This window comes from Dendropsophus ebraccatus, chromosome 5 (assembly GCF_027789765.1).
Source record: "Dendropsophus ebraccatus isolate aDenEbr1 chromosome 5, aDenEbr1.pat, whole genome shotgun sequence".
NCBI lineage: Eukaryota > Metazoa > Chordata > Amphibia > Anura > Hylidae > Dendropsophus > Dendropsophus ebraccatus.
Window position 1 is genome coordinate 121,486,051 of NC_091458.1, and position 14,286 is coordinate 121,500,336.

The following is a 14,286-nucleotide window of genomic DNA, read 5'->3' on the forward strand; positions in this document are numbered from 1 at the left end:
GGACAGACAGCGGAATTCCGCGGATATTATCCGTGAGAATTCCTCAGTATTATTTACAGTGATTTGGGATCTATTTAAAACTTTATGCTGCCATGATTTTTACTCTGGTTTCTCTTTTTGTGTAGTATGTGGTTATTCCAACCCGCCGTGCAACAGCCGTGGCATTACAGAGCTTCACCTCACATCTTCTTGGAGATGCTGGGAGCCCATACCTTATTGGTTTTGTAAGTACATAGCAATAACCAATGTCCATATAGTGCAGTGATTCTCAAATCTAGGCCTCAGGGCCCCACAACATACTATGTTCAAAGTAGATGATTCTTCACTGGGAAGAGCCTGCAACGCTGAGACTGAACTGTTCCCAACGAGTCTGTCTGGCTCAGCTTGCACGTCACGTTTCAGGACTACAAGGCCATTTCACAGTTGCAGTTTCATACATTATTCTAATTGCTCTACATTCAGCTCTCTGTGCGGAGGTTTTATGGCAATATTAGACTTTACTAAAAGTGGCAGCAGTTTGCAAAGCAACGGGGAGCAAAATTTCAATGATATAAGGCTCTTTTCACACTGTGTCTCACGGTGTATGTTGATGGGGTTAGGGGATTCTCCAATGTGCACACAACAAATAGTCCATCCAGCTCACCTGGTGAGTGCCCAACCCAACGATATCCCAGTCCTCAAATAGTATGAGGAAAAAAAGGTCGGCACGTCCTGAGAAAAAAATCCTGTACTTTATTCCAATGCGTTAAAATCTCATGGTACAAAAAATGTCACAAACAAGGACACAAACAAATGCACAATTTTAGGTGTTTCTGGCCAAGTGGCCCTTAATCATAAATAATTATAAATTATTAAGGGCCACCTGGCCAGAAACGCGTAAGATTGTGCATTTGTTCGTGTCCTTGCTTGTGACTTTTTGTACCATGAGATTTTAACGCATTGGAATAAAGTACCGAATTTTTATCTCAGGACGTGCCGACCTTTTTTCTTTTTTTTATTCTCCAATGTATACCTGTATACAGCCCTAATACCCTTACCTTGCTGTCCTTTTCTTTTTGCTTTGTGACTATGAAAAGTAGGCAGATCACCTTCTCACTGTACATGACAGCTCATTATGAAATAGATTCATTGTTTTAAAGGGAAACTGTCAGACGTTTAAAAGAATCTAACATGCTGATATGTCCCTATATCACATGGAGCGCTGAGAATGAAGGTAATTTGTTACCCTCATCCGCAGCAACGTTTTCGGGAACTTTGGTAGGGAAATGGTTTAATTCGTCTGGCGCTCTGCAGTGATGAGTGCCAAAGTGACATCACTGTAGAGTGCCCCCCCAATGTTTACTAGGAGGGGCCAGTGGATTGGTGGTAGTCCCAACCCAAGTGCATCAAACCACCTCAGTAGCATATGAAATTAACTCCAAAGTTCCTGAAAACAACACAGAGGTTGAAGGTAAGAAAATTACCTTCATCCTCAGTGCCCTGTGTGCTATAAGGCCATATCAGCAGGTTAGATGCTTCTAAACTGTTGATAGCTTCCCTTTAAAAATAAAGGCATTGGCATCACTGCCATTCTGTTCTTTCCCTAGAACAGGGGTAGGGGACCTTGGCTCTCCAGCTGTTGCAAAACTACAACTCCATCCATGATTAGCTTTGGCTGTCCACGCATGATGGGAGTTGGCTCTCCAGCTGTTGCAAAACTAAGATTCCCTACCCTTGCCCTAGAATAACTTTGTCTGTATTCGGATGTTTTCTGATCCCTGTTATGATATCAAATACACAATGTCTGATAGGTCATGTTATTGCTTGAATAACAATGTAGCATTCCTGACTGGAAAATGTCCACGCCTCACCAATGACCTTGGTGTGATGAGATCTGGCACCATGTATTTACCGATATTAGTGCAAGCGTTGTTTAGCTAAACCTAGTCTTCCTCTCCAGTCCCCAGTTCCCAGGATAATTAAAGAGCCCAGCTCAAGTCTATTTCCTCCACTGGAGACAGAGATTGTTCTTTTCCACCAGGTTGGAGGTAGCTGCTTACAAGTCTTTTGTTTTTGCTTCCTAGATCTCGGACCTGATCCAGGAGAGTACCAATAAGTCTCCACTATGGGAATTCCTGAGTCTAGGTTATGCTCTAATGCTCTGCCCCTTTGTGGTCGTTTTGGGTGGAATGTTTTTCCTGGCTACAGCACTTTACTTTTTGGAAGATCGTGAAAAAGCTGAGCAACAGTAAGTTGAAGTTTCTCCTTGAAAGCGGTATGAACTGTTGGTTGTGTAGAGACACCATTGAAAATAAGTTGGCTTCAAATTATGTATCAGGCAAATCCTTATCACAGCTCACTTCAGTTATACTAAGATTACAAAGCTATAGGACTAGAGAAGACCAAACGTTGACCTTGTGCTAAAGGTTTGCGTATCTCTATATAGAACACAATGATCATAAAAGCCTCATGGAATGTTATATATGTGGCAAAATATATCACTAATGTTAAGGTCATTCAAGAGAGAAATGTAGTTACTATGTTCTTGAAAATTCACTTCTATTAAAGCAAGTGCTTCAGTCCCACTGTCTGGTATGTTCACACTTAGTAAAAGCGGGCGAATTCCACAGCGGAATCCTGCCTGTCTCAGTGTGTCAATGGGATGCCGCACATGCACCTCCGCACTTCACGGCTCTCCACTCAAATAATTGATATTTTAATTCATTGAGCAGAGAGCTGAGGCATGCGCGGCATCCCATTGACACACTGAGGCAGGCGGGATTCCACGGCGGGGACTCTGCTGCAGAATTCTGCCACTTTTACTCAATGTGAACATACCCAAAGGCTTTGTTCACATTGCATCCTAGACTTCTGTTTTGAGGCGTACAGCAAGAAATCCTCCAGAGATGTACCTCCAATTGAAGGCTGTACTGCACAAAAGTATAACATACCAGCTGGACAGAAGCTGACTTTTTTTTGCATCATTAGATGGATGGGGTGACCTACTGACACAAAGGTCATTCATGCTATGAAAGTATTGTGAACAAAGCCTTACTTTCACATAAATAACTTAAATGTTTTATTTCAGAGAAGAAAAAGTAAAAAAAAAAAAAATTGGGGAAGCCAAACTTGTTTTCTTTGGTCACCACATTAACCGTTTTGCTAACAATTCATCTTCACCCCATCTATGAGAATGCATTTGCTGAAGTGAAAACTGCCAAGGTCACACTATTAAGAAGGTGCTAATATTAAACGGGGGATGTAAACAAGCCAGACATTAATGTTGCGAATGTCTCACCAACATACAAGTGCCGTGAGTCATCTATCGGTCCGAAGAGACTAGGTGGAACTGCCAGGAATCAGTCCTTCCATTCTCGTAGAAAGTGAAATAACTTCATAACCACAGTACACAGTATCAACCACTGATGGGCATCGAAAATTCTTGTTAGGAACTCTAGAATCTCTGCAACTTTTCTTGAGAGTCCCTTGACTTTTCATTGTAGTAAATGCATTCCATTATTGTTACAGTGATTTCCACTGACATATTTAAAGTGGGTTATCCAGCTAATAACGGCCTTTTCCTAAGATTGGCAATCAATATTAGATCAGTGGGGATCTCACTCCTGGGACCCTGTGTAAAGGGTCAAGGATTGCAAGGATAAGTGCAGATAGTCATTGAAATGGCTACAACATTTGCACAAGTGCAGTGGCTTTTTTAAACAGCTGTTCTGTGGGGGTATTGAGAGTTGGACCGCTCCCTATCTAATATTCATGGCCCAACTCGAGGAGAGGCCATCGGCCTTTACAGGCTGGATAACGCCTTTAATAAATTCTAGCCAACATCTTAGTTGGTGATTAGTTGGTAGCTTCTGCTGTTGGTAGCTTCTGCTGCTGTTGGTAACTTCTGCTGCTGTTTGTAACTTCTGCTGCTGTTTGTAACTTCTGCTGCTGTTTGTAACTTCTGCTGCTGTTTGTAACTTCTGCTGCTGTTTGTAACTTCTGCTGCTGTTGGTAACTTCTGCTGCTGTTGGTAGCTTCTGCTGTCATTGCTCATGGACTGCTTGGATGTGTGAGTAGTGACCCACATTCAATATCATATATGTATTAGTAGCAAACCTAAATAATAAAATAGGCAGGATTACAGTGCCGTAACCACTGAAAAAGATAGTTGGGGCTTATGGTAAAACCCAACAGGAACGAGAATTTAGTAAAGAAAACCAGTCTTAAAAATTCCACAATTATGTATAGAATAGCTACCAAAAATATTGCTCCATTTGCTCAGATCAACATTATATGCCAAGCTTATGTGACTTGTTGCCACCTATCCCACTCACACCCCCTATGGGTGGGACGGTGGACGTCACTACAAATGAAGGGCATGTGGCCTCCATTGGTGCTGTATTTATAAAGAGCAGCTATATAGAATATTTTCATTGCTATTTGGAGTTTTTGCCATTCACTGGAATACATTTGAAGTCATATTTTCATTATATCCCATTTAAACTCATCTTTACAGTAATAAACGCACATGTCTGTCTTCACGTAACAAACATAGTTGCTTTGTCCACTTACCCCATATATACACTAGCATTGTGCATCTGTGAAGCTTTTGAAGGGGATGGTTGCTGGGATAGGTAGATCTGTATTGTGCAAAGCCAGGTGTGCTTTGCTTTGGGCATCTGTATCCTGAGGTTTCACTATGGTACCCAGCTTCTGCCCGGATGACTTTACTGCAGGCAAACAAAGGCCCTGACAAAGACTTCAATGTTCCTTTGTCTGGAGATAGTTTGCCTGGTGACTTTGCTTAAAATAGTTTGTTTTCTCTATTAAAAAGGGTGCATTTTCTTCCCACTAGAGAGCCGTGTTCAGATCCTTTCACTGTTGGCAGCTGTAGTGACTCAGAAGAAGCTTCCATCTTGTAGCTTTTAGGTTGGTTTCATTTTTTTTTTTATTTTCTTTTGCTTCTTTGTTTTTACTTTCCCATGTTTCTGTTTTGTTTGATCTAATTTGATGTTTTATGGGAATTATTATTCCAATTTCTTTTGACATTTCTTTTTTTTTTAGTAAATAACCTGATCCCAGCCAGGCCATTGATTATACAGATTGATACAGCATCTATTTTGCAGTGCAAACACGGCAGCATTCATTTATTTAAAGTGTCACTGTCGTGAATTTTTTTTTTGCAGAAATCAATAGTCCAGGCGATTTTAAGAAACTTTGTAATTGGGTTTATTATCCGAAAAATGCATTTTTATCATGAAAAAGCAGTTTGAAGCTCTCCCCCCTGTCTTCATTGTTCTCCTATGGAGAGAGCTAAAGAAAAGACCAAAACAGGACAACAAAGAGTTAATCTACAAATCCCTCACCCGTTATCTGTTCTGACCATCACCAGTGACCTGTCTGAGCTCAGATTACAGCAGTCACCCAGCTCCGTGCCTGTAATCCTCTGTTATCTGCTTTCTGCTGCCGGCTAACTCCCTCCTTCCTCCTCCCCCCTCCCCTCTCCCTAGAGCAGACAGGGGACGTCTCCTGCAACAAGTCACAATTTTCAGATTTTTCAGAGTGGATGAAAAAGAGGAAGGAGGGGGGGACCTGGGAAAAGGCTTTTTACATGCAGATAATGGCAGATTTGGCTAATAAACCCAATTACATAGTTTCTTAAAATCGCCTGGACTATTGATTTCTGCAAAAAAAAAAAATACGACAGTGACTCTTTAAATTACAGAAGACATGGCCTAAATGGCTGCTTTAGGAGACAGGGATTATTTCCAGATGTCTTCTCTACTTGTAATAAGTAATATTGAGAATAATTTTATAATATTGAATAATTTATATTTGTACGCTTTGTTGTTGCTGCTGTAGCCGGACTGTGTGCCAGTCTTCTGTTATTCCCCTCGAAAATAGATTAAATGGGTTGGCCACTTTACAGTAAAATAGTTCAGTGTACAGTATTAGTAAGTGTACCCACTATATATACTGACAGCAGCTCCCTGTGTACCTCATAGAGCTAACAACATACTCCCCTCCTCCAGGCTGTGCTGCCCTACTCTGTGGTGAGTCTGTCCATAAGATGGCCGTCATGGAGGAGCATGTGACCATGCCCTGTCCCGTAGTGTCAATCACTGAGCTTGTATATGCCCATGGAGGACACTGGGGGCAAGGCATGGTCACATGCTCCTCCATGTCAGCCATCTTTTTGACAGACTCAACACAGAGCAGGATAGCACAGCCTGGAGGAGGGGAGTCTGATTTTAGCTCTATGGAGTACACGGGGAGGGAGCTGCTGTCAGTACACGTAAACTGAACAATTTTACTATAAAATGACCAACCCCTTAAAGTGTGTAGGGGCAAGCTATATTGACAGACCAACAGTATACAGCTTATTCAAAAAGTACTGATAGTAAAGCAGCTGGTAATGTAATTCTAATGGAATATAAATAATGTATCACATATATACCAATGTCATTACCTATTACTACATATGCCGCTCAAGATTCACTTTAAGTATTGTAAGGTCTGTATTGTTTAGGACATCAGCCCATTAATGTAACCCATTTATATCTGTCATACCCATCTCTTCCCGTGTTACTATATGGTTTGCAATTATAGAAGCCGAAGTGAATTTAGAAGAGAAAGCATAAAAATACAACATCCATTAGCCCGGATGATTGTAGGGGAATTTGTGGGAAACACTGTGAACTCTGTAACATCCCCTATGTAGAAATAAGTACCCTGACTGGTTCAACCTTATTTCACACACAGTCAGTCTTTGTTCGCGAGCTGGATATACTGCTGGGTATATACTATAGTGGCTGGTTTACTGTAGTCAGTATACAGCCAGAATTACAGGTTTGTCATAGGGACAATACAGCATATACACTAAATGAAGCAACATGCACTTATAACTTGCATATTAATGTGCCTAGCATTGCAAGGTATCTATTAGGCTTTTCCTTCCTTATGTAATGGAGATATAATACCTTACATTGTTGGTAAACAGTTAGTGTAACACATTCTCACTTTATATAACCTAAGTAACAGGATTGTAGCAAGCTAACTAAATATTAACGCTGATACAGAGACAGAGGTTTCTTTGTTTTGATATGTTTTATTAGATTTTTTTCATTTCTAACGTCTCAATATTTATGTGCCTGTGTTCATCTTAAGACAATGATAGACATGAATGGATGGCCAAAGGCTTTGAATATGATCAGTTCTTTGGATTGTTTCTTATATTCTGTGTGAAAAAATGAGTAAGTTTAGAGAAGCTTCAGTCACCATACAGAAAAATAGTATATAAGATATATGAACAGCACAGGATATATAACATCACGTATATAGGCCGGGCTCACACTACGTAAGACACCAGCCGTTCTGTGACCTGGCCAGGTCACAGAACGGCTGGTGTCAGTGAAGTTTATGCTGGCCGGCTGGATGAACTTTAATTCTATTGAATTGGGATGCAGACGCACCCGTGTGCATGAGCATTACAATTCACCATTGAACACAATGGAGAGTGCGGCTGGAGCCACACTCTCCATTGTGTGACCTGCCAGGCTTGTGCAGCCTGCAGTAAAATGTAAGTTTTGTATTTAATCACAGCTGTTGTTGCAAATCAGCAATAATGGCCGTGATTTAATACAAAACTTACGTTGTGTAAACATAGCCATAGGGTGCATGCCTCACTGGGCCTACAAGGCCACCACCATAATTGTAGAGGCTTTAGATGATGGAACCATAGGGCAGACATCATGGGTCAGGCCAAATTGGGCAGGCCAAACATAACACAACACCAAGGCAAACCACTTACATTGAGAAGATTATTCTAAGCAGATAAAATGTTTAATATATTACTTCCTCCCACTCTACATTTCTGGCCTGTTTGGCCCTTTTGGTCTTTCATTTGCCCACACTGTCACGACACAGCCATGAAGCCTATGATAAAGGTATAGAATTAAGTACCTAAGTAGAGGGTTTTACAACTAGTATCCTATAATTTTCAGAACACCGGCTGGCAGGAATAATGACTTTATTGTATGGAAACCCCGCACATAAAAATAGGCACTTCCTTTTTCATGGTAGCATTGAATAGACGGATGAGAATAAAATAAACCACTCTCACCGTCAAAAAATCTCAAGGTATTCCAAAAATAGAATGAAATTATTCCTTACAATTTATTTGCTAAGCATTGGTTTGAAAATAGTGTCTTCCTCTGTCAGGATGAGAAGGGTAGAGCACTGTTCCTTCCTCTCGCTTCTTTTGTGATTCCCACAGGAACGTGAGACATCAGTAATGTCATGAAACACCCCGCCCTACATGGGGGCATGGGTACTGTCCAGTGGGGACATGGTTTATTTGTGGAATGTAACAATTCCTGGAGCCTTCAGCTTCCTCCCCTGATTGATAAGCATCGCCTGGTCAGATATCTGTGAACACATGGGACAACAATGGAGACCAAGATCAAATGCAGAGCAAGATAAGCATGAGGTTTGCTTAAATTAAAGGGGTATACCCATCTCAATTAACATAATAAAATGTGTAGCGGTGTCAAGTCAAATATTTTTGCATATATTTATTATATATATTTATTTAGTAAACTTTGCTTTTCCCGCTTTTTTCCTCCCATTGTTGTTTGCTCCCTGTCTAGGTTACCGACCACTACTCTGGTCTAAAAGAAGTGGTCTGGCTGGTATATTCCTCTATATATAGCTATAGTATACATTTTTATATTTTACAGTATATATACACTGGGGGGGGGGGGGGGGGGGGGGGGGGGGGGGGGGGGGTTAATCAAGACTTCCCATGTCCCATGCCAGTTTTATTGAGAGGCTTGCACCTTTCAGTAAATCTGACGAATCTGAGGTAGCCCTTCGGCAGTCGCAGAAATCTGTACCAGCTGGTATAGATTTTTACCATTATTTAGCAGTAGAAAAGTTGGTTAGATACAATAGGCAGGAAACTGTGGGAGTTATATAAACTATGATGTGATTACATTACGATTAATAGACAGCTTTACAATGGAATGTAGAAATTAAATGGTTAGGGTAGCTTCACACACACTGCAGCAGATCCGCAGCAGATTAGATCTAAATAAGTGAACACCGCATCAAATCTGCACCATCAAATCTACTACAGATCTGCGTGTGAAGGCACCCTTAGGGTACAAACTTACACACCGTATACGCAGCAGATTTGATGGTGCAGATTTGATGCTGTGTTCAGTTATTTAGATCTGCTGTGTTCAGTTATTTAGATCTATCTGCTGCAGAAAATACGCTGCGTATACAGTGTGTGTGTTTGTACCCTTAGGATGCGTTCACACCTACAGGATCCGCAGCAGATCTGGAGCAGATCCGCAGCAGATTTGATGCTGTGTTCAGTTAAAGGGGTAGTCCACCAAAAAAAAATTTCTTTCAAATCAACTGCTGCCATGAAGTGCCAGAGATTTGTAATTTACTTCTATTAAAAAATCTCAAGCCTTCCACTACTTTTCAGCTGCTGTATGCCCAACAGGAAGTTGTATTATTTCCAGTCTAGAGAGCAGGAGGGGTTGTCTATGGGCATTTGCTGCTGCTCTGGACAGTTCCTGACATGGACAGAGGTGGCAGCAAAGAGTACTGTGTCAGACTGGAAAGAAAACACCACTTCCTGCTGGACACACAGCAGCTGATAAGTACTGGAAGACTTAAGATTTTTTAATAGAAGTGAATTACAAATCTCTGGCACTTTATGGCACCAATTGATTTGAAAGAAAAAAATTTTTGGTGGACTACCCCTTTAATTAAATGAAATCAGCTGCGGATCCGGTAAGTGTGAACGTACCCTAAGTGGTTTTCTTTCATTAAATGCCTATGCTTATAATAGGCCATCATTATCAGATCGGCTGGGGTCGGACACCCTTTTGATCAGCTTTTTGCTTGAGCTGCAGCACCTGCATATACAGTGAACAGAACTGTAAACAGATGACTCAGTACATTGCCTAGTGGCCATGCTGGGTTACTGCAGCTAAGCTTCTATTTAGCACGACTGCTACACGGCTGTATACATTGCCATGAGCAGAAATGATGGGGACAAACAATAGTAATAGAATGCAAGATTACGTAATATACACACACTGGTATGTATATCTAGGAAGAATCTTTTTAAAACTGTGAACTTTAACATATGGACAGAACAAAGTGACTGCTCAGTCAGTGCCGTATGTTCCATGTTTCCCGCAGTACACCAAGATTCACACACAGAGAATTGTATCATCTCGGGTTCATGACATTAATGTTGCATTTAGCTGCGGTGATTAAAATGTAAATGGACAGCGCTGCATTATTAATTCAGGCTCCTTCCATCTAGTTAGCCGCCTACCAGTCACAGCCTTGTAATATTTATCACCGGATTAAAGGTCTTTAGGTTATACCATGTGTATGCCATAAAGGTAATGGCTAAAAATTAAGGGAGAGCAATGCAATGGTAGGCGGTTCAGAATTTGTACTAGCCACATTTTGTAGATGCTATAAACCCAATGTAGTGTTTTAACTCTAATAATAGAAGAATAGAGAGGGCTCAGTAGTATCCTGCATCTTGATATCTGCGTCTGGAGCTCTTATCTTTTACGTTTACTACTATATCTCTAAAGGGAACCTGCCACTAGATTTATTCCACCTTAAATGAGGGCAACATAAAATAGTGACATAAGTGCTGGATAGATCAGTGTATTACTTACATCATTTTGTTCAGCCGTTCTCCTAATATGCAGGAGAATAGGATCCCCCTCCCCCTTCCCGCCCTCCAGCTGCTGACTGACAGTTGACTGCCTATACACAGCATGGAGAGATAACTGCCAATCAGCAGCTGGTGGGCGGAGTTTTCTGCTTCTCGTGAATATTTAGGACTACTGGGCTCATGCACATAATGGAGAGGACTACTTATTGTCCATGTTATTCAGGAAGATATCTCTGAATCAGCTGCACAGAACAATGTAATTCTGTTCAGCTTCTCTGTCACTCGTTTTTGCTAACCTAAGATAGGACAGCAGAAACCTACTGACAGAGTCTCTTTAAGAATATGTTCCCTCAATGAAATATAGAATATTCTAGCAAAGCATAACAATTTTTTAATCAGAATCAACTAACACATGCTGTATCTAGAAATTGTTGTATACTGTGGCGCTTCTTGGCCAAACATCCATGTAATACACAGTGTCCAAGATGCCCTGCAGCCACCCAGCACCTCTTCATGACAGGTGGCAGAGTATAGAATGGGCACTATAGTGAGTATGTAACAGCAGTATATAAACACTAGAGTATGGTAAAGTCAGGATGAAAAATTGATATGTTTAGTATGTTCACTTTGACATCCTTGACCGTCCTTAATTCTCTATCTTCTCTTCTCTAAACTCTGCCCTCTACAGTGCGTTCTTAATGCATTGGCCGGCTCATCCTCCTGTGCAGCGGCTAATCAGCACAGAATATAATACAAACTCCCCTTACTCACCCACCAAGCTCCCCACATTGCTGCACCTCCCTACATCTCCTCCCTCACCTCTGTCTACCACCCTACCGGTGCTATACGTTCTGCTAACGACTTACGCCTGACATCCTCTCTACTCCTCACCTCCCACTCCCTTCTCCAGGACTTTACCTGATCTGCACCAGTTCTCTGGAAGGCATAACCTCAGAAAGTCAGACTCCTAATACACAGAGCTTTAAGCGTGCCCTCATAACACATTTCTTCAAGCAGGCTTATCAGGTTCCCTAAATGAGTACTCCCACTTTCACCATTCCCCTACACTCCAAGCACTCAGACCGGTACATACAGCCATTGGTCGGTGACTGTTCACACACCCTCACTTTCGCTGTTTATAAAAGATGGCAGGACCATTGTAGAAATGAAGCACTTTAGCCCCTCTTCCTTTTGTCTCTATCCCGTTCTCCATACAGTAGATCTGCTCTTGCTAGCAGGGCCCTCACTTCTCATGTGTGACTTGATGGTTACATGTGTATCTCTGTAATGTCTGATGTTGTCTATGTATACACCTCCAGAATTGTACTGATGAATATATTGGCGCTATATAAATAAAATTATTATTAGGAATAATATAGAGCTGGTAATTCATAGAAGAGGCACATTGAGTAAATAAAGCTGAGCTGGCACTTGTCATATTCAAGGTGGCACGGCGTTTTCTAGATACTGAAATCCCTGACATTTCACGTCTTGTCCTTCCGCTATTCTTTAGTGACATTTGCTGTTTGTCCTTTTATTTAGGGTGAGTCAACTCATGATGCCACCAGCCTCTGTGAAAGTCTGATAAGGTACAGTCATCCTGGCATATAGGACATTATGACATGTCTATAAACCTTGCTGAAAATATACAGGGTCCTGTTCTAGACATGGCCTTTTATATTGCCTTTATGCATTGGCTTTTCTCTGGTTATAGAATTACACTACAATTCTTAGATTATTTATTTTTGTCCTCGGGAGAACCAAGTCTTTAAAGGGGTATTCCACTCAAACATAACTTTTGATATGTTGCTGCACATGTTGACTAACAATTCATTCCATATCCAATTCCAACATATTCCAATTCATGTTATTATCTATTCAGTCTCCTTCCCCGGTTCTCAGCTGCTGATTTCAGCTGAAAACACAAAACTCTGTGTGTGAGCCTCTCTCTCTGACTTCCCCTCCTCCTTATCCTCCCTTTTGAGACAGATGATGTAAACAAGTCCCTGGCTGGCTGTATCTGCAACATTGCAGCTTCTTTGTAATGTTGGGGGGTAATCACAGTGATTTCTAAGCAGCGTGACCTCAGAATAACCATTTCAGCATTACAAAGAAGCTACAGTGTTGCAGATAAAGCCTGCCAGGGACTTGTTTACATCATCTGCCTCAAAAGGGAGGGGGAGGCAGAGAGAAAAGCTCACACACAGATTTTTGTGTCTTCAGCAGAAAGCAGCAGCTGAGAACTGGGGGAAGGAAACTGAATAGATAATAACACGTATAGTCTCACCATGGGCAGCAACATTAAAAAGCTATGTGTGGGTGGCATACCCCTTTAATGTATATATGATGATATATGACACATTCTTTGGCATTAGTAACAATACTTAGTGATTGAAGTTTTACTAGCTGAGGTAGAATTGCTGCCCAGTATAGGGTCCCTACAATATTTGGGACCTTAGTAAAGGTTTTTTTTTTTTTATTCCTTTAGTAGATACAGAAGAAAGGAAATTATTAATTAACACAATGTTCAACATATCCCTGTTACTGCGGCAAAGCCAAGGTGGATATCCTATTGATGTGCGCTCGGAGATAATCAGCTCCTGGCTTGTCATGTCCCATTTAACTCTGTTGCTGGCACTTTAGTTGTTATCCTGGATTCAATGCCCTAGGGTGCACATTCTCTCTCACCTGGGCGCTTTTCATAGCCTAGGCTCTAAAGCAATCAATAGTGCCCCCTACTGTGTCTATCTCATTACTTCTAAAGGGAACCTTAAAGTCTCTAATTGTAAAGATGTGCCTACATTCACTTTGATCAGCTCATTGCATACAAATTGAGCAGGTCACATGCTGGGGTTTACAAAGACTGCTCCTACATTAGGTCTCAGAATCGTCTTTCTGTGTGCACCGGACTTTATTCTGGTTATGTACAGTGCCATCTTTTACTCAAACGATGTAGGCACGCAACATAAAAGCTTAAAACGAATATATAACTTTATTATGTTACTGTCCATATATGCACAATAATGTCTGATAAATGCAGAAATAACGAAGTCATGGAATATTTGAAAATGAGAAGGAAAAATAAAAATAAACTAATATAAAGGTACATAATGAGTGAAATTATGTAACATAAATGGGCAGATTTACTATTGCAAATGTGTTTTGCTGTAATTAATCCCTTTAAGGCAACTAATGACAGAGACATGACAGTGCCGCATACTTACCTGTGCTGTTCCACCACAGCTACCGTTTCCTGGGCTGCCTGCTCTGCACCGCTGTAGATACCACTTACATACTTACACTTCACACAGATACACCTATGCACATTACATATACTCATCAATAGTACTAACATACACACAATAGGCACATTGCATTGATACACACATGCACATATACATACACACAAATAGGCACACTACATACAGTAAACACACACGTGCACATGTACATAAACACAATCACACTCACTTTTTATGTAGGGCTTTAGGGGTGTTTAGGTTGGTTATAGGGCCTCCTCTTCCTCTCACAGCAGCTGACCGTGTGCCCGCCCCTCCTCCTCTGTTCGGACATCAGAGGGGAGGAGGAAG

General features: G+C 41.2%; 1 protein-coding gene and 1 long non-coding RNA gene across 5 annotated transcripts in view; one reads left to right on the forward strand and one right to left on the reverse strand.

Moving 5' to 3' along the window:
• Positions 1-14,286, forward strand: part of SPNS2 (SPNS lysolipid transporter 2, sphingosine-1-phosphate) — a 104,111-nt gene that overhangs the window by 84,856 nt on the left and 4,969 nt on the right. Inside the window, exons 10-13 of one of the 4 annotated variants that reach the window (XR_011363194.1) lie at positions 126-224; positions 2,064-2,227; positions 4,835-4,908; positions 12,239-12,285. Coding sequence is in view for 3 of the 4 variants with exons in the window: in XM_069971148.1 (XP_069827249.1) it covers positions 126-224; positions 2,064-2,227; positions 4,835-4,901 (330 nt within the window). In the remaining variant the exon portion in view is untranslated. The remainder of the gene's footprint in view (positions 1-125; positions 225-2,063; positions 2,228-4,834; positions 4,909-12,238; positions 12,286-14,286) is intronic. The other 3 variants (XM_069971148.1, XM_069971149.1, XM_069971150.1) reach the window with 3 other exon arrangements.
• Positions 7,081-8,463, reverse strand: LOC138793779 (uncharacterized). The gene is made up of 3 exons (XR_011363348.1): positions 8,102-8,463; positions 7,790-7,914; positions 7,081-7,216 (listed from the first exon to the last, which is right to left on the reverse strand). It is a non-coding gene; the product is annotated as an uncharacterized lncRNA (long non-coding RNA).